The 21,724-nt window shown below is 37.7% G+C and overlaps 1 protein-coding gene across 14 annotated transcripts in view; it reads right to left on the bottom strand.

Moving 5' to 3' along the window:
- SPATA6L (spermatogenesis associated 6 like) overlaps positions 1–21,724 on the bottom strand; it is a 113,960-nt gene that overhangs the window by 68,850 nt on the left and 23,386 nt on the right. For 5 of the 14 annotated variants that reach the window (XM_061425392.1, XM_061425387.1, XM_061425393.1 and 2 more), the window contains 3 exons: positions 21,479–21,616; positions 17,894–17,942; positions 14,012–14,053 (listed from right to left, as the gene is read on the bottom strand). The exons of 7 other annotated variants lie outside the window; for them this stretch is intronic. In XM_061425392.1, the coding sequence (XP_061281376.1) occupies positions 14,012–14,053; positions 17,894–17,942; positions 21,479–21,520 (133 nt within the window). In that variant the 5' untranslated portion in view covers positions 21,521–21,616. The remainder of the gene's footprint in view (positions 1–14,011; positions 14,054–17,893; positions 17,943–21,478; positions 21,617–21,724) is intronic. 2 more of the 14 variants (XM_061425390.1, XM_061425394.1) reach the window with 2 other exon arrangements.

Here is a 21,724-nt window from a genome sequence, read left to right as displayed (position 1 = left end):
GGGATAGAACAGGAACAAGGTAGACAATGCTCTGTTCACCCAAAGGTTACAGTGTAGACTAGGGTTCAATAGATTCTGTGGTGCAGGAATGTCAGTGTCCCAGTGGCCTAGAGAAGAGCCAGAGCTGCCGCTCTCAGCAGTACTGATACCAACCCCAGGAATGTTTTGTAAATCTGTGGGGAAATTTCAAGGGCAGGAACCAGAGGTCAGAGTGTCTTGCAATGCCCAAGACACTCCTGCATAACTTTCTAACATCGTACAGACATTCTTTCAGGCAAGAAACCTTTTTACAATTATCTGAGCCTGGAACCTAACTGCTACATATAAACACAAAGCATTTTTTTTTTTTTTGCACAATTTAAAAATACACTGAATTTTCAGGAATGCAGGTACCATGAAAACTAAGGAACAACTGTATTTTGCTTTGTCTAAATCTTTACCAAGATCCTTTCGGCACTGTGAATACTACAAATACTACAAAATTGAATACTATAAATACTATATACCAAATACCATACCTTTCTCAACATTTACATGTTAGCATACATCTCATTTTATTTTAAATCACTTTTCTTTGTACTTCTCCTTTATATTATGGCTGAATATTACACAAATTATTTGCAGTGAGCTATATAAAGTTGGTTGGTTATATTATCTGTGGGGCTTCCCAGGTGGTGAAGAACCTGCCTGCCAATGCAGGAGACATAAGAAATATAGATTTGATCTCTAGGTGGGGAAGATCCCCTGGAGGAAGCAATATACTCCAGTATTCTTGCCTAGAAAATCCCAAGGACAGAGGACCCTGTTGGGCTACAGTCTATGGGACTGCAGTCAAACACAACTGAAGAGACTTAGCATAGCACATATTACCTATGAATATTACTTCAATATGGTCAAAAGGATAATACAAAATACTCATCACCAAAAGATCATTTCAGGTGCAATATGATTAAGAATCACTGAGCTAAAGGACAGAAAAGCTACCATCTTAGACCCCCTTGCCTACAAAGAAGGTGCTACGCAGTGGTTTGGACCAAGAACACCATCAAAAAAGTAACTGTAGTCAGTGAGGAAGCTTTACTGTTTAGTGACTCTTACTTTACTTGTGAGATGAACTTGAATGAGGGTACTTTTTGTTATCTCGAATGTACAAAATAATCAACCTTACATCAAATAATCTGATGGCTTAATGTCTTCCTACTTATTCCATTTAATATGAATGTTAGATTCTAACAAGGATCAAAGTGCAAAAAGAATGTATTCTACATTTTTCATATTTTTCTACTCCTCCCTTCAAAAACATGCTCCAGCCACAATGAACTGATATGTCTTTCCCTCCTCTGCTATGTACTTCGTCAGCTTATGCTATTTCTTATAAAACATTCTTTCTTCCTTCCCATCCTGTTGAGATATTATTTATCTTTCAAGTTAATGTCTTACAGTATCTCTAACATACTACAGACTATATAGCCCACCAGGCTTCTTTGTCCATGGGATTCTCCAGGCAAGAACACTGGAGTGGGTTGCCGTTGTCTCTTCCAGGGGATATTCCTGATTCAGGGAACGAACTTGCGTCTGTCTTCTGCATTGGCAGGTTCTTTACCACTAGCGCCACTAGCGCCACTAGCGCCACCCGGGGAAGCCCATCTCCAACAAAACAGGTCCAAAAGAGAACTTGATTTTTTCCACAAATAAGCTCTCCTCTACCTTCCTATTAGAGGAACCAGATCTAGTTAATCAACCCAATACTCCAGGCTCTATCCTTTGTTCCACTCTTTCACTCCTTATAGATATCCATTAGTAAGTCCTGTTGACTACATCTGTTGACTACACCTTTGACTATATGGACCTAGGTTGGCAAAGTAATGTCTCGCTTTTTAATATGCTGTTTAGGTTGGTCATAACTTTTCTTACAAGGAGCAAGCCTCTTTTAATTTCATGGCTGAAGGCACCATTTGCAGTGATTTTGGAGCCCCAAAAAATAAAGTCTGAGACTGTTTCCACTGTTTCCCCATCTATTTCCCATGAAGTGATGGGACAAGACACTATGATCTTAGTTTTCTGAATGCTGAGCTTTAAGCCAACTTTTTCACTCTCCTCTTTCACTTTCATCAAAAAGTTCTTTAGTTCTTCTACACTTTCTGCCATAAGGGTGATATCATCTGAGGTTGGTGATATTTCTCCTGGCGATCTTGATTCTAGCTTGTGCTTCATCCAGCCCAGCATTTCTCAAGATGTACTCTGCATATAAGTTAAATAAGCAGAGTGACAACATACAGCCTTGACGTACTCCTCTCCCGATTTCAAAAGTCTGTTGTTCCATATCCAGTTCTGTTGCTTCCTAACCTACATACAGATTTCTCAAGAGGCAGGTCAGGTGGTCTGTATTTCCATTTCTTTAAGAATTTTCCACAGTTTGTGGTAATCCACACAGTCAAAGGCTTTGGCATAGTCAATAAAGCAGAAGTCTTTCTGGAACTCTCTTGCTCTTTTGATGATACAACGGATGTTGGCAATTTGATCTCTAGTTCCTCTGCCTTTTATAAATCCAACTTGAACATCTCGAAGTCCACAGTTCACGTACTGTTGAAGCCTGGCTTGGAGAATTCTGAGCATTACTTTGCTAGCATGTGAGATGAGTGCAATTGTGCGGTAGTTTGAGCACTCTTTGGCATTGCCTTTCTTTGGGATTGGAATGAAAACAGACCTTTTCCAGTCCTGTGGCCACTGCTGAGTTTTCCAAATTTGCTGGCATATTGAGTGCAGCACTTTCACAGCATCATCCTTTAGGATTTGAAATAGCTCAACTGGAATTCCATCACCTCCATTAGTTTTGTTCATAGTGATGCTACTGAAGGCCCACTTGACTTCCCATTCCAGGATGTCTGGCTCTAGGTGAGTGATCATGCCATCGTGATTATCTGGGTCATGAATATCTTTTTTGTATAGTTCTTCTGTGTATCCTTGCCACCTCTTCTTAATATCTTCTGCTAGGTCCATACCATTTCTGTCCTTTATTGAGCCCATTTTTGCATGAAATGTTCCCAGTATCTCTAATTTTCTTGAAGAGATCTCTAGTCTTTCCCATTCTATTGTTTTCCTCTATTTTTCCTCCACCATAGTTTGGTCTCAGGTCAAAAAGGGAGGGAATATAGCCCTGCCTTTCAACAGAAAATTGGATTAAAGATTTACTGAGCATGGACCCAGTGATCAGTATAAGACCCAGTTTCCCCCTCAGTCAGTCTCTCCCATCAGGAAGCTTCCATAAGCCTCTTATCCTTCTCCATCAGAGGGCTGAAAACCACAATCACAGGAAACTAACCAATCTGATCACATGGACCACAGCCTTGTCTAACTCAATGAAACTATGAGCCATGCCATGTAAGGCCACCCAAGATGGATGGGTCATGGTGGAGAGTTCTGACAAAATGTGGTCTACTGGAGAAGGGAATGGCAAACCACTTCAGTATTCTTGCCTTAAGAACCCCATGAACAGTATGAAAAGGCAAAAAGATACAACACTGAAAGATGAACTCCCTAGGTTGGTAGGTGCCCAATATGCTACTGGAGATCAGTGGAGAAATAACTCCAGAAAGAATGAAAAGAAAGAGCCAAAGCAAAAACACTACCCAGTTGTGGAAGTGACTGGTGATAAAACACTACCCAGTTGTGGAAGTGACTGGTGATGGAAGTAAAGTCTGATGCTGTAAAGAGCAATATTGAATAGGAACCTGGAATGTTAGGTCCATGATTCAAGGCAAATTGGAAATGGTCAAACAGGAAATGGCAAGAGTGAACATTGACATTTTATGAATCAGTGAACTAAGATGGACTGGAACGGGTGAATTTAACTCAGATGACCATTATATCTACTACTGTGGGCAAGAATCCCTTAGAAGAACTGGAGTACCCCTCAACAAAAGAGCCCGAAATGCAGTACTTGGATGCAATCTCAAAAACAACAGAATGATCTCTGTTCATTTTCAAGGCAAACCATTCAATATCACAATAATCCAAGTCCATGCTCCAACCAGAGGCTGAAATTAAATGGTTCTATGAAGACCTACAAGACCTTTTAGAACTAACATCCAAAAAAGATGTCCTTTTCATTATAGGGGATGGGAATGTAAAAGTAGGAAGTCAAGAAATACCTGCAGAAACAGGCAAATTTGGCCTAGGAGTACAGAGTGAAGCAGGACAAAGGCTAATAGAGTTTTGCCAAGAGAACACACTGGTCATAGAAAACACCCTCTTCCAACAATACAAGAGACAACTCTACACATGGACATCACCAGATGGTCAGTACTGAAATCAGACTGATTATATTCTTTGCAGCCAAAGATGGAGAAGCTCTACACAGTCAGCAAAAACAAGACCAGAAGATGACTGGCTCAGATAATGAACTCCTTATTGCCAAATTCAGACTTAAATTGAGTAGGGAAAACCACTAGACCATTCAGGTATGACCTAAATAAAATCCCTTAGGATTATACAGTGGAAGTGACAAATAGATTCAAGGGATTAGATCTGATAGAGTGCCTGAAGAACCATGGGTGGAGGTTCGTGACATTGTACAAGAGGTAGTGATCAAGACCATCCCCAAGGGAAAGAAGTGCAAAAAGGCAAAATGGTTGTTTGAGGAGACCTTACAAATAGCTATGAAAAGAAGAGAAGCTAAAGGCAAAGGAGAAAAGGAAAGATATACCCATCTGAATGCAGAGTTCCAAAGAATAGCAAGGAGAGATAAGATAGCCTTCCTCAGTGATCAATGCAAAGAAATAGAGGAAAACAATAGAATGGGAAAGACTAGAGATCTCTTCAAGAAAACTAGAGATACTGGGAACATTTCATGCAAAAATGGGCTCAATAAAGGACAGAAATGGTATGGACCTAGCAGAAGCAGAAGAGATGGCAAGAATACACAGAAGATACACAGAAGAACTAACAAAAAAGATCTTCATGACCCAGATAATCACGATGGCATGATCACTCACCTAGAGCCAGACATCCTGGAATGGGAAGTCAAGTGGACCTTCAGTAGCATCACTATGAACAAAACTAATGGAGGTGATGGAATTCCAGTTGAGCTATTTCAAATCCTAAAGGATGATGCTGTGAAAGTGCTGCACTCAATATGCCAGCAAATTTGGAAAACTCAACAGTGGCCACAGGACTGGAAAAGGTCCATTTTCATTCCAATCCCAAAGAAAGGCAATGCCAAAGAGTGCTCAAACTACCGCACAATTGCACTCATCTCACATGCTAGCAAAGTAATGCTCAGAATTCTCCAAGCCAGGCTTCAACAGTACGTGAACTGTGGACTTCGAGATGTTCAAGCTGGATTTATAAAAGGCAGAGGAACTAGAGATCAAATTGCCAACATCCATTTTATCAATGAAAAAGCAAGAGAGTTCCAAAAAAACTTTCTACTTCTGCTTTATTGACTATGCCAAAACGTTTTGACTGTGTGGATCACAAGAAACTGTTCATAGTAGATGCCCAAAATACTGGAGTTTCAACTTCAGCATCAGTCCTTCCAGTGAGGATTCAGGGTTGATTTCCATTAAGATTGACTTAAGGTTGACTTAAGATTAATCTCCCTGTTGTCCAAGGGACTCTGAGGAGTCTTCTCCAGCACCACAGTCTGAAGGCATCAATTCTTCAGCACTCTGCCTTCTTTAAGGTCCAGCTCTCATAATCATATTTGACCACTGGGAAGACCATAGTCTTGACTATACAGACTTTTGTTGGCAGAGTAATGTCTCTACTTTTCAACACACTGTCTAAGTTTATCAGTGAATGACAGATCTTGGTTTAAATGTCACCTCATTAGAAAGGGAACAACCCAACCTACAGGAGCCTGTCACTCCCTACCATATCCCCCTATATTATTTTCAACCTAATAGTTATCACGAACTGCTATTTTTGTTCAGGCATTCATTCATCATCTGCTACCATGAATGCTCCATGAAAGCAGTAACCCTTCCATTCATCATTAAATTCCTGCCAAGATTGTCCCTAGAAAGGTGTGAGCTTAGGTGTCAGTTACTAGTACAGGGCTCAGCCAAAACAATCTTGCCTGAAAAGGAATCCTACTGTCAGCATCTTCCATAGGTCCCTTGAGATATCATTCAAGACAGACATATTAAAACTGAATCACAATGTCCAGAAATGAGTGGAAACCTAGATGAGTGGGATGGGGGGAAGGGTGAGAGGGAGGTTCAAGAGGGAGGGGATATATATATACTCTTAGCTAATTCATGTTCTTGTACAGCAGAAAACAATACAACACTGTAAAGCAATTATCCTCCAATTAAAAATAAAATTTACAATAAGAAAGAAAGGAGTGGTAAAGTGCAGCAACCCTGTCCCAAGCCTGTGAAATGTGCCTGGGCATAGTGAGTACTATTTTATAACTGCTTCTTGAATGAATGAACGTAATGATTAATACATTAACCACTCAGTAGGTACTAGTTCCGCTCTGTAAGACTGAGTTTCCACAACTGTAAAAAAAAGAAAAAAAAGAGGGAGACACAGACTAAATGTTCTCTAAAATCTCTGCCAATCTTATCATACATTCATTTTTTAATAATTTCTTTTCATTCATACATTCAAGAAATATGCATTGAGAACATACTATGTGCCAGGAGTTCTAGACACTGGATGGATGATACTGAACAAGATGGATACAAGACCTGTCCTCCTGACACTTACAGTCTGTAATTATTAAACAATTATTCAAATAAGCATACAATTTAAAATGATGATAAAGGGAATTCTGTGGCAGTCCAGTGGTTAGGACTCAGCATTTCCACTGCAGGAGGGCACGGGTTCAATCCTTGGTCAGAGAACTAAGATCCCGCATTCTATATGCCACGCAACTTGGCCAAAATAAATAAAATAAAATGATGATTCAGAGGAAGATAGGGAGAGAGGTGGGAAAGTGGGTGGAATTCTAAAATCAATCTTCTACTTCACTAGTTTCATCCAGGCCTTGTTTTGTCAATGAGCCTTTTAAAACACTTTCTGTGATGGGTATGACCTCTTACCTTTGTTGGCCAGAAATAGACTTCCTCATATCAGGGCTCAAAAGTGCCACCTGAAAACGGGAAGTGAAATAACAATTTCCTCACCCATTATTAGCAACAAAACACAACTTTTTAATGAAGCTCAGACCACAGTGGTAAAAAACTATTTCTAGGTTCAGACAGAGCTGGTTCAAATCGTTGTTTCAGCAATTACCAGCTATGTGACTTTGAGTAAATCATGTATATTTCTTAACTTCCTTTTCCTCTTCAGGGAAATGCAGAATTCATAACAGCACTTGTCCCTTAGGTCTACTGTGAGGACAAATGACAAACATGTGAAGCAGAGCACAGAGAGTGGCTTTACCTCCCATGATCACAAATGCTCTGTGACAGCAGCCCAGCAGTGTTCCCAGCACTACTGGCCTCCATGAACATCGTGTGTTTTCAGCCATATGTTCCTACCAAGAATATGTGGATGCATGGTGTGATGCTCTATCACGGGCTTTTGCTTTTTTCTTTCATATGTTTTGGCTAGTTCTTATCACTGTATTCAAAGTGATAGTTACTGCTTATTATTCCTACATTTAGCAGGAATTAAGATAAAAATGGGAGGTCCAAGAATTGAAAGTGAGTTCTGCTATCTTTGGAATCACAGAAATAAAAAGAAACTGAAAAAAAATAAGTGAGACTGAAATAGGGTTATAAAAACAGAAGGCGGTAAAGCTTTTCAATTCTGTCTCTCTGGTTTGCTCATCTTCTAAAGATCCAAACTGCCACCCAGTGTGAAAATGACAGAACACCAAGGGGATGTTACAGCAAGAGCCAAGGTTAAAAGTAATAAATAAACATATGTACAGGCTGAGCAAGTCTAATAGGCCAAGTGAAATGTCTGAAAGAGCTCAGTGTTCTTAATAATCTAATGGCACAGATAGGGAGGTCATCAATGCCATCAGTGAGAAAGATCTCCCCAGAAAATGAAACAAATGAGACTTTAAGAGAAATAATAACTTTAATAATAATACTGGTTCTAGAAATAGCTAACATTTATAGAGCACATCAGAACTGACAGCTTGTTTCCCAGTATGGAGTCTCATTTGATTACCTCTTTACAGGTAACTGAGGCTCTGAGAGTTGAAGACACTTGTCCTAATGCCACATGGCAAAGTAAGAATTCAAAACCAGATCACTGGACTTCCCTGGTGGCACAGTGGATGAGAATCCACCTGCCAAAACAGGAGACATAGGTTCAATCCCTGGTCCAGGAAGATTCCACATGCTGTGGAGCAACTAAGCCTGTGCACCAAACTACTGAGCCCACCTGTGTGCTGCAGCTCCTGAAACCCATGTGCCTAGAGCCAATGCTCTGCAGCAAGAGAAACCACTGCAATGAGAAGCCCGTGCAACACAACAAAGACCAATATATATATATATATATATATATATATATATATATATAAAAATTCTTAAAAAACCAAACAAACAGATCATCTGAGGCAGGAGTTCTTTCCTTGCTAATGCCTAGTAAACATCACTGCTGCTGCTGCTGCTGCTGCTAAGTCGCTTCAGTCGTGTCCGACTTTGTGCGATGCCATAGATGGCAGCCCACCAGGCTCCCCCGTCCCTGGGATTCTCCAGGCAAGAACACTGGAGTGGGTTGCCATTTAAAATCAAGCTCTGATTCAGGGAATGGGTGCCAATTAAAAGAGTATGTTAAAAGCTGGACTGAATATACATGACTTATCCCAAAGTAGAAGTTTTTATTTAAGAGGTCAATAAAAGAAAGCACCAAGCTCACTGTCAAACAGGATTATGCTGCCCCACCGGTGTCTATTTGCTTTTTCCCATCTTTGTAAACTGAAGACCCAGGAGTTTTTATTGCTTCTAAGCCGAATTACTAGATTTCCTTATTCTTTAGCAGTACAGTCCTATGCAAATCTGAAGTACTTATCTCAGAAACTTAATGGTCAGAATATGTCTTAGTGCTATGAAAAAGTATCAGACACAGTAATACTGACAACAAAATTAAAAAGTAACAATTCAGCCAATGAAGAATTGATCCCTGAGAACCTAAATGTGGCCCATGTGACCCCACAGCACAGTCCACTTGAGACTTTAAGCAAGTCATTTTTACTTAATTACCTAGTATCAAGAACCAGCAGATCTAGAGGGCTCACATGTCACCACTCTATGCCTGGTGCCACCAGCATAATACCAAGAAGTGGCACAGGGTAGAGCATTTTCTGAGTATACATCCAATAAACAGATGTTGCACAAATTAATGGATCAACCTATATTTATTTGAAGCCGAACAAAATTAATTCTATTGAACGATTCAAGTTTAATCTGACTAAAATTACAATCTGAAATTGAAGGATAATAAAGAAAAAGAAGACAAGTGTAATAAAGCCTTCACTTTGTATCTTTTATATCTGATTAATTCTAAGTTATAACCCATAACCATGCATTCAGTTTTAATACTCTCCAGTCATTACAGTTTTGAACTATTCTTGCAACATTCTCACAGATGGATTTCTAGTCAAGTAAAAAACAAATGGCAGTCAAAAATATATCTGAAGTTTCAGGAAATACATATTCAACCTATATATATTATATATATATATATATATAAAATATATATGCATAGATATGTGTATATATACATATACTAAATATTAGATATATTTAATATTTATGTACTCATATGTGAGTGTGTGTTTGTCTATATATCTATATATTTTAGGATTGGTTGAATATACTAAATACATTATATATATTAAATGCATTATAAAAGGCATAAAAAAGATAAACAACAAATTGTTAATAGCAATTATTTCAATGAATATTGTTGATGAATATGGCCTTTTACTATTTTATATAATTTAGTTAGTTAAAATTTTTACCATAAGAATATTTAGCTATTGGGTAACTTTTTTAACTCACAAAAAATTAAATAAGACCTGGTCCTGCTTCTATTTCATTAGCAAACTACAATATAACTTGCCACTTATGATATATGGTTGAACACAAAACTGGGTCAAATTAAAAACTCAATGCCCTGATTTTAGCCTGTCACTTTCTTTGCTCTGTTCTACCTACCTAAGAAACCACAGACATATATAAGAGTGTCCATCCCCAGACCCACTGAGATCTTAGGGTTCTTGTCTGTTTTTAGGACCTGCCTTGGCCAATAAACCAAGAAGAAGAAGAAAGAACGTCAGACTCTGGGTCCACTCCATTGGGGCCCTTGATCTGCTTCAAAACCACCACAGTGAGCAGCGCCACAGTCTTCAGAAAAGCCTCCACAGCCACCTCTGCTTTAGCTGAGGTATCTGCCAGGCTCACCTCCTTCTCCCATGCTTTCTTAAGAAAAAGAAAATTTCACACAATGAAATATTAAAATAATGCAAACATATGTATTAAGTATCTGCTGCTGCTGCTGCTGCTGCTAAGTCACTTCAGTCATATCCAACTCTGTGCGACCACATAGACGGCAGCCCACCAGGCTCCCCCGTCCCTGGGATCCTCCAGGCAAGAACACTGGAGTGGTGTGCCATTGCCTTCTCCAGTGCATGAAAGTGAAAAGTGAAAGTGAAGTCACTCAGTCATGTCTGACTTTTAAGTATAACGGATTTAAAACTTTCAGGAATTTACACCAAAATGCAATGTTTATATCCAGACATTGCTCCAGAGGTAATCAAAGGACACTGACTATCACGTTATACAGAAGGAAACAAAACAAACTATAATATAGGAAAGCGGAAACTTTTAAGAAATAAATTTAAAATGTTAAGGTTGTCACAAATCATATCTAAAAAGAAGAGACCAAAAATATGGTAAAATATATTTTAAAGAAATTATTACATACTTTTTAAACACAAAAAATCCAAATGATAGTATCCAGCATTAGCCAGGGTATGGGGAGCAAGCACACTATATAATGTTAAATGCAGTAAAAATAATGGAAACTTGCCGGGGATCAGTTTACTCCCAGGTTTTTATAAGATATGGTTCTATCTAGCAATTCTATTCTTTACAAATATATCAAGAGAAAAAATTGTTATAAATATAAAGACAAACAAAGACAAAGAAATCCTAATGTTCAACAATATGACTTTAAGGTTCATAGTAATGCTATGGAAAATACATAGCTATTGAAAATGACAAATAAGTTACCTCTATGTAACAATTTAGAGTGAAAAAGTAAAACAAAAAATATTATTTACATACTTCTTATAGACCTATAAAAGCACAAATAAATTCATGAAATTATTTTATGATATAAAAAATAATGCTTTTTGGCCTGTTTTTAAAAATTACAATATAAGGACTTCCCTGGTAAGATTCAATGGTAAAGAATCTGCCTGCCAATGCAGGAGACACAGGTTTGATCCCTGATCTGGGAAGATTCCACATGCCATGGGAGCAACTAAGCCTATGCACCACAGCTATTGAGCCTGTGCTCTAGAGCCTGGGAACCACAACTACGAAGCCCATGTGTTGCAACTACTGAAGCCTGTGCACCCTAGATCCTGTGCTCAGCAACAAGGGAAGTCAGCGCAATGAGAAGCCCACACACTGCAATGAAGAGTAGCCACTGCTCGCCACAGTTAGAGAAAGGCGACACAGCTTCAAAGACCCAGCACCGCCAAAAACAAAATAAATAAATAAATAAAAGTTAGTTTTAAAAAAGTACAATATAACAGTGACATACAGTTGGGGAAGCTAGTAAAAGACAATATATATGACCTTATTTACTTAAAAAATCCATATCCATATGTTCTAACCACAGAAAAGTATCAAGAAACATGACCACCAAGTATCACCAAAACATAAATAAAGGTTCCTTCATAATTTGGGAGTGCTTTTTACAAGTCAAAACTGGGAAGTTGGTAAGGGAAAAGGTAAAATGTATGGTAGCAAAGACCAGAAGCATATGTGAAATGTTTCTGAGTTTTAGGTATCCTCTCTCTTTCTCACATACACACACAGACTTTAAAATCACCAGATAATCAGCCACACTGAGAAACTCTGAGAATTGGTGTCACCAGGTGGCAGTTACTACTTGCTCTCATTAGCTCAGGTCTCTTGCATAACACAAAACAAAGGCATTACAGAATGCTTTCCTCCTCAAGTCCCATGATTCTTGCACAGAGGTCACAAACTTTTTCTGCAAAGGGCCAGAGAGTAAAGTATTTTAAGCTTTGAAAGCCATATAGTCACAACTAGTCAACTCTCACTGTAACTAACACAAAAGCAGCCATAAACACTTCTATGAAGGAGTGTGGATAAAAACATCACAGATGATGAAATTTGAATTTCATATAATTTCCACTGATCAATAAAATTCTTTTTTTTTTTTTTTTGCTGTCTCGTATACAGGGTTATCGTTACCATCTTTCTAAATTCCATATATATGCGTTAGTATACTGTATTGGTGTTTTTCCTTCTGGCTTACTTCACTCTGTATAATAGGCTCCAGTTTCATCCACCTCATTAGAACTGATTCAAATGTATTCTTTTTAATGGCTGAGTAATACTCCATTGTGTATATGTACCACTGCTTTCTTATCCATTCATCTGCTGATGGACATCTAGGTTGCTTCCATGTCCTGGCTATTATAAACAGTGCTGCGATGAACATTGGGGTACACGTGTCTCTTTCCCTTCTGGTTTCCTCAGTGTGTATGCCCAGCAGTGGGATTGCTGGAAAAACTCTTTCTTTAAAAAAATTTTTTTCCAGCCATTTAAAAATGTAAAAACCACAGACAGTTTGGCTGGCAGTTCCTTAAAAAGCTAAACATGGAATTACCATATGATCTATCAATTCCACTCCTAGGTATATAACAAAATATAAGAGAACTAAAAACACATACCTACACAACTTGTACAGGAATGTTCACAGAAGTGCTACTCATAATATCCAAACATTGGAAACAACTCTAATGTCCATTAATTGATGAGTGGATAAACAAAATATGGCATATTCATATAAAAGATCATTAGTCATAAAAAGGAATGAAGTACTGATATATGCTACAAGGATGAACTTTGAAAACATTTTGCTAACTGAAAGAAGTCAGACATAAAGGGCACAAATTGCCTAATTCCATTTACATGAAAAGTCCAGTATGAGAAAATCAACTAGAGACAGAAATTAGATTAGTGGTGGCCAGGGGTTGGGAGGAAGAAAGAATGAAGAGTGAGTGCTAATGAGTACAAGGTTTCTTTGGAGGGAATAAAAATTCTAAAACTAGATAAGTGGTGATGGCTACACAATCTTGTGAACATACTAAAAATAACTGAATATACTTGAAAATGGTGAATTTTATAGTATATGAGTAAATCTCAGTTCTTTAAAATGTGGAAGCCAATCCCAGCTCATGGGTCATACAAAAACAAACCACAGCTAGATTTGGCCTGGGGGCTGTAGTTTGTCAACCCTGTTCTAGCATCAACAGAGAAGATGGCTTTGGGCTAAACTCAGACACACACACACACACACACACACTCACTCACTCACTCACTCACTCCACAAATTACAACACCGTCAAAAGCAAATATTTGAAAGAAGCTGAGTTGGGACTAAAAAAATTATTTGATAATTATTACATAAAACTGTGAAAAAGTGGAAAGTCAAAGAACCAGTTCAAGTTATGCTTACTAATATATCAAAGCCATAAAGTTACTCTTCTGAAAGTGGGAAAAATTCAATAGACCAGTTGGGGAGAGGGAGCATATGTTACAGAAAGCACAACTTTTAAATGCAAGTCACAATTGTGTCATGCCAAAATCCTTTTAAAATTGTTAGATAGCATCACCAATTCAATGGGTATGAATTTGAGCAAACTCTGGGAGACAGTGGAGGAGAGAGGAGCCTGGTGTGCTACAATCCATAGGGTCGCAAAAAGTCGGACATGACTTAGCGACTCAATGACAAAAACAACAACAAAACTAATTTAGAAATTCATTTATTGGCACATTACCTGGAGACACTAGCTGTATTAACTCAAATCTGGTTAGAAAGCCTAAAAAGAAAAAATTAGATTTTAATACTTCAGAATATTGTCAGAGTTTTTCATTAATTACTAAGTGTAAAACTGCCATAACACCCTATTTATATTACTAAAATAATAATAAGTGGCATACCACCAATGAATCAGGTATTTCTAGACCCAACATATTGGGACATGTGGTAAGAATAACTGAGTTATAAAAATAGATTTTGTCCCCTGAAAAGTATCGACAAAATGTGATATTTTCTCTCTCAAAAATGTATTCATAAATCACCAAAATAACAATATATTTTTCATTTTAAAATTCAAAATACTGTTATCCATTAACCCATAAAAACTTACCTTGCTTAAAAGAGTATGCTATTTGACTATATAAATAAAACAACAATTTTTTATCTTTCCTGAGTTCAAAATATATTTAGAAATAGTGTCTATACTCAATATGTTAGCAAGTTTGGAAAACCCAGGAGTGGCCACAGGACTGGAAAAGGTCAACCTTCACCCCAATTCCCAAGAAGGGGAGTACTAAAGAATATTTAAACTACTGGACAATTGTGCTCACTTCCCATGCTAGTAAGGTTATAGTCAAAATCCATCAAGCTAGGTTCAGCAGTACTTGAATGAGAACTTCCAGATGTACAAGTTGGGTTTAGAAAAGGCAGAGGAACAAAAGTTTAAATTGCCAACATTCACTGGATCATAGAGAAAGCAAGGGAATTCCAGAAAAACAACTACTGCTGTTTCATTGACTACGCTAAAGCCTGTGACTGTGTGAACCATAACAAACTGTGGAAAACTCTTGAAGAGATGGGAATACCAGACCATCTTACTGTCTCCTCAGAAACCTGTATGCAGGTCAAGAAGCAACAGTTAGAACCTTATACGAAACAACTGACTGGTTCAAAATTGAGAAAGGAGTATGAAAAGGCTGTTTATTATTGTCACCCTGTTTATTTAACTTATATGCAGAGCACATCACTCAAAATGCCAGGCTGGATGAGTTACAAGCTGGAATCAAGACTGCCGAGAGAAATATCAACAACCTCAGATATGCAGATGATACCACTTCTAATGGCAGAAACTGAAGAGGAACTAAAGAGCCTCTTGATGAGGGTGAAAGAGGAGTATGAAAAGGCTGCCTTAAAATTCAATATTAAAAAAACTAAGACCATGGCATCCAGTCCTATTGCTTCATGGCAAATAGAACGGGAAAAGGTGGAAGCAGTGAGAGATTTCCTTTTCTTGGGCCCAAAATCACTGCAGATGGTGACTATAGCCATGAAATTGGAAGACGCTTGGTTCTTGAAAGGAAAACTATGACAAACCTAGATAGTATATTAAAAAACAAAGACATCATTTTTCCAACAAAGGTCCATACAGTCAAAGTTATGGTCTTTCCAGCAGTCATGTACAGATGTGAGAGGCAGACCATAAAGAAGGCAGAGTGCCAAAGAATTGATGCTTTCAAATTGTGGTGCTGGAGAAGACTCTTGAGAGTCCCTTGGACTGCAAGGAGATCAAACCAGTCAATCCTAAAGGAAATCAACCCTAAATGCTCTTTGGAAGGACTGATGCTGAAGCTCCAATACTTTGGCCACCTGATGCCAACAGCTGACTCATTGGAAAAGACCCTGATGCTGGAAAGATTTAAGGCAGAAGGAGAAGAGGGCAACAGAGGATGAGATGGTTGGATGGCATCACCAATTCAATGAACATGAACTTGGACAAACTCCAGTGACGGACAGGGAGGCCTGGCTTGCTCTGGTCCATTGAGTTGCAAAGAGTCAGACACGACTTGGCAACTGAACAACAAGGATATGTTTTATAAGGATAAGGTCTATAAGGATAAGAATAAAATTCAAATATTAAAAGTAATTTAAAATACAAATGATATAACAATAAAAATCAGTAAAAATAATTCCCACAAAATATTAGAAGTGAAAACATTTTAATATAGACAATAATGGTGATTACAGTTAATAATACTGTATTATATACCTGAAAGTTACTAAGAGTAGATCTTAAATGTTCTCACCACAAAAAAAAAAGGTAATTATGTGATGTGATAGAGGTATAACCTAACACTACTGTAGTAATCATTTTGCAAAATACCTGAGTATCAAATCCACATGTTGTACACCTTAAACTTACACAATGTTGTATATCAGTTACATCTCAAAAAAGCTAAAAAAACAAAAAAAAAAGCTAAAAAATACATACCATAAAAGTAAAATTCTTCCTTTGTAGACTTAAGAAAAACATGAATATGTAAGAACAAAATTTTAAATGCCAAGAAAATTAAAAGCCAAGACAGCCCATAATTTTAAGTTTTCCAAACAGGAGGGAGGATTATATTCTTTTCAACCATCACCCCAAAGGTAATGTGTTGCACTTCATCTATCTCAGTTTCTAAATTCCTTATATTCAATTAATTATCACCACAAGCCATGCCATGAATTGGAAGACTTAATATTGTTAAGATGCCAATATTCTCCAAGATGATCTACAGGTTCAATGCAGTCTATCAATGCCTATCAACTTTCCAGTTGGCTTCTTTGCAAACTGACAAGCTGATCCTAAAGTTCATATGGCAAACTAAGGGAACCCAAATAGGAAAAACAATCTTGAAAAAGAACTTCCTGATTTTAAAACTAACCATAAAGCTATAATAAACAAAATAGTGTGGCACCAGCATAATGACAGATACATCAATCAATGAAATAGAATTGAGACCCTCCAAAAAAACCCTCACACTTATAGTCAGTTGATTTTCAACAAGAGTGTTAAGACTATTCAATGGGGAAAAAATACTCTTGGTAATAATGGTGTGAAGACAACTGGCTATCCAGATGGGAGAGACTGAAGTTGGACCCTTCAGTTCAGTTCAGTCGCTCAGTTGTGTCCTACTCTTTGGGACCCCATGAATTGCAGCACACCAGGCCTCCCTGTCCATCACCAACTCCCGGAGTTCACCCAGACCCACATCCATCGAGTCAGTGATGCCATCCAGCCATCTCATCCTCTGTTGTCCCCCTCTCCTCCTGCCTCCAATCCCTCCCAGCATCAGAGTCTTTTCCAATGAGTCAACTCTTTGCATGAGGTGGCCAAAGTACTGGAGTTTCAGCCTTAGCATCATTCCTTCCAAAGAACTTGCCATTTATAAAAATCAACTCAATATGTACTATAGACCTAAATGTAACAGCTAAAATGATAAAACTCTTAGAAAAAACCAAAGATCTTTGAGTTAGTGCTTCCCTGGTGGCACAGTGGTAAAGAATCCACCTGCCAATGCAGGAGACACATGTTTGATCCCTGATCCATGAAGATATAAAAAGAAGTCAAATATTGACACATGTTGTAGCAGGAAGGATCTTAGAAATGTTATACTAAGTTAAAGAAGCCAGTTACAAATGACCATATATTATATAATTCCATTTATATGAAATATATCCAGAATAAGCAAATCTATAGAGGCATATAGTTTAGTTAGTAGTTGTCTAGGGCTGGAAGGGATGAGGAAGAATGGGTAATATAGCTTCTTTTTGTGGTGATGAAAATGTAAAATTGATTATGGTGATGGTTACATAACTATGTTAAGATATAAAAATCATTTAATTGCAATAAAATAAAAAACAGAATCATACCATCTAGTAAATCCCATCTATATCTAGAAAATGGTTTGCAATTCAATTAACATGATTCAAATTTTACAGACTATCATGAACATAAATATGGGTTAAATATGGAAGTATCACAACTTAGAATACAACAGAATTTTATATCTATGAATTACATATACACAATAGTCTCTCACTCTCTTTTGGGGCAGGGGGTGTAGAGGGGAGTACCTACTTTCTAAAATGTCTGCTACAGCTCCAGGATCTATTGCATTTTCAAATACCTATAGGGGAAAAAAATGGGGGAAATAAATCTTCCAAGTTTTATTAATATATACTTATATAAAATTTAGATCATTTTCTTCAAAATTATTAACACATATCAAATCCAGCCATATGACACTTTAGGATTCAAAAGGAGTGCCTTTAACAGCTATGTGGTTAAAAGTTCAACAAGTGACTACAGAGGAAATGAATAAGAATTAACACAATACAAACAACAAGGAAAATTTGAGTTGGCTGAAACTACCACATGTTCAAAATGTCATGCACTCGACCTGGCCCCACAGTCTGTTCCTAAAAGCACATCTGATATCAACCTCAAACAGTCTTGTTTGAGTATCTAGAAAAACATCCTGAATACAACAGATATTCACTATATGTTAACTGAATGAATGACTTCTCTTCCCAAACAACTGGTTGTGCTAAAAAGGAACATACATAAAAATTCTATGTGTAACACAAAACAAAAGCTAAATACTCATAGCTAGACTCCCACAGAATCCAAAAATAACAAAAGAGAGAGAGCCTCATGAGTTTTAGGTATATCATGAACCACAAGAAAAACACTGTGATACCTGTCTCAGTTCAGTTCAGTTCAGTCGCTCAGTCGTGTCTGACTCTTTGCGGCCCCATGAATTGCAGCACGCCAGGCCTCCCTGTCCATCACCAACTCCTGGAGTACACTCAAACTCAGGCCATTGAGTCAGTGATTCTATCCAGCCATCTCATCCTCTGTCGTCCCCTTTTCCTCCTGCCCCCAATCCCTCCCAGCATCAGAGTTTTTTCCAATGAGTTAGCTCTTTGCATCAGGTGGCCAAAGTACTGGAGTTTCAGCTTTAGCATCATTCCTTCCAAAGAAATCCCAGGACTGATCTCCTTTAGAATGGACTGGTTGGATCTCCTTGCAGTCCAAGGGACTCTCAAGAGTCTTCTCCAACACCACCGTTCAAAAGCATCAATTCTTCGGCACTCAGCCTTCTTCACAGTCCAACTCTCACATCCATACGTGACTACTGGAAAAACCATAGCCTTGACTAGATGGACCTTTGTTGGCAAAGTAGTCTCTGCTTTGAATATGTTATCTAGGTTGGTCATAACTTTCCTTCCAAGGAGTAAGCATCTTTTAATTTCATGGCTGCAATCACCATCTGCAGTGATTTTTGAGCCCCCAAAAATAAAATCTGACACTGTTTCCACTATTTCCCCATCTATTTCCCATGAAGTGAGGGGACCAGATACCTGTCTAGACATAGCCAAATGTGTTCATTCTGTCCTTCATATAAAAGGGCCTAGGACTGAAATAAAAGCATACCATGCCCCTCTTTCTGAACTTTAGAATCTTGTTTTAAAAAAAAGTTTTCAGTAGACTTTGATTTCAGGTATCAAATTTCTGATTTAAATGGTGCTTAGCCTTAAGCATGATTAAAATCTACTCTTAACCCAAAACCAGGTCTGCTTTAATGACAAAAGTAGAAGCTGTCCCCTGTAATCCATTTTTGTCTCACTGACTTGGATATAACAAGTAAATGTGGGTGAGCTGTGATTTTTTCCAAAACTGTTTCAGTAATATTTCATCCTTTCTCTTCATGTCTAAGAATTATTCAAGGATGATTATGGGAAATAAATGATCAACATGAGCTGCTTAAACACAATGGCTCTTACATTCTTTATGAATAATTTCTTATTTACCTGGCTGCTTTAGAACACTGAATTCTGAATTACTCAGAAGGTCCAATGTTTTCATTACTCACTGCCAAGTATTTGCAGCTAAAGAACAGAACAGATACAAGAAAGCTGGAAAACTAGTAGAAAATCTGAATATGAACCCAAAGAGCTCACACAAGAGGGCAATTTTTCAAAATTTAAAATAAAGCATTTACGGATAACCAACAAGGATAACCTACTGTATAGCACATGGAACTTTTCTCAATGTTGAGGCAGCCTGGATGGGAGGACAGTTTGGGGGAATATGGATACATGTACATGGCCTGAGTCCCTTCACTGTTCACCTAAAACTATCACAGTATTGTTAATTGGATATATCCCAATATAAAATAAAAAGTTTTTTAAAAAATTAAGCATCTTATGTAATTGCACTTTATAAAATGAAAAATGGTGCATAATGTTTTTTACTAGTAATCTCAAATACACAGTTTTGTGACATCAGTAATGGCATCTACAGTGACTCTGAGACTCATTCTCCTCTTTTGCAAGTCAGGGAGGTGGGACTGGATGACCTCCAAGGTCATTTATAGATTGATTTACAGCTTTTACAATTTTACATTCTCGAGTTTCTTATAAAAATATTTTTAAAGTCTTCTAAATAAGCACATTTAAAGTTGATAAAACTAATAAGGAAATTCTTGGAGGAAAAAATACACTGAATTTTCTCCACCCACTTTTTACCATGACCAATATCAAAATGGCAGTAGATTCCTTTGTATACTGACTGTATATTCTAAGATAATATCCATTTATTCCTTTCTTACCCAGCCAGTTAGGAAGACTCTATTTAAATTAACAGACTGTGATTTATAAAAATATTACACACAGCCCTAGACCTTTCAAAAACATCAATAGTCATCTCTGTTGTTGTTGTTGTTTTTCTGGCTGTGCCACACAACTTGGAGGATCTTAGTTCCCCGATTAGGGATTGAACTTGGGCCTCCAGCAATAGAAACCTAACCACTGGACTGTCAAGGAACTCCCTCCTTTCCTACTCTCAGTTTGAAACATACATGTCATTTTCTGGGCACCACCAACCAGACCTTTTAAAGTGATAGGCCCTATCCTGGAACCTTCCCACATTCATACCCTTCCCCAAAGAAGCACCTCAGTGATACTGTTTGGGACAAAATCATAGACTTATCAAGGTTAAAACTGATTCAATCTCTAAATTCCAAAGAAAAACCTTAAGAGATTGTCAGTGATTGGATGGTAACAAAATTAATATTTCATGAAAGTGGGAAGAGGGTTAGTAACATTTGGCTATTTATATATTTGACATTCATTGGAATGGAATCTAGTCTTTATCACTGTAGCTAAATAAACCAGATATGACCTAAGGAGACTCAGAAAATGTAAAGAACCTTCTTGTTTTGTTACAGGATTTCAGATACAGGGTTTAACTAATTTGGTTAGTTTAGGGTATTTTTCTGGGCCTAAAAAGTTTGTTTTTGAGGTCTGTTAGTTTACTGATAATCTCTATAAGAAATTTGTCTCAGTTGCCTCTAACATCTCCAAAAACATTCAGAAAATGCTCTCTGCTCCAGTTAGAAAATGCCATGGGAGTTCCAAGAATAGAAAACAACCACCAGGGTACTTAGCACTAGTTTGACAGAACTTGGCTCAGATCTGGGATTCAAAACAAGTCCTCCAACTATGGTTCTGCACTGTGCTGAGGTGCCTTCATGTAATTTTTTAAAACAAAATTTACAAATAACTTTATAAAAGCTGTGTTCTTTATAAAAACCAGTAAATGATCTTCAAACAACAGAATTTGAATTTCTCTATTTAGCAAGGAGAAAGTCAAGATCACCTTTTCAAACCTCATGCTTCGCTGAACCATAATAGGGAACATAGAAGGAAAGCAGTCTGTCTCCAGGTACTGATTCAGGAGGTAAACTCCAAGGAACACATCATGCTTGTCAGGAAGGAACACCCCTGGGCAAGAAATCTTTAAAAAAAAAATAGAGAGAAAATGGATTTGTTTTGTTTTGTTCTGTAAAGGCTCTATTTTCCCTAACCTCCCACGTCAAATCCTCCCCACCTCCCCACCACCACC

Source organism: Bos javanicus, chromosome 8 (genome assembly GCF_032452875.1).
Source record: "Bos javanicus breed banteng chromosome 8, ARS-OSU_banteng_1.0, whole genome shotgun sequence".
Classification (NCBI taxonomy): Eukaryota; Metazoa; Chordata; class Mammalia; order Artiodactyla; family Bovidae; genus Bos; species Bos javanicus.
Note: the sequence above shows the minus strand (reverse complement) of the source record. Positions and strands in the feature narration are given on the sequence as shown.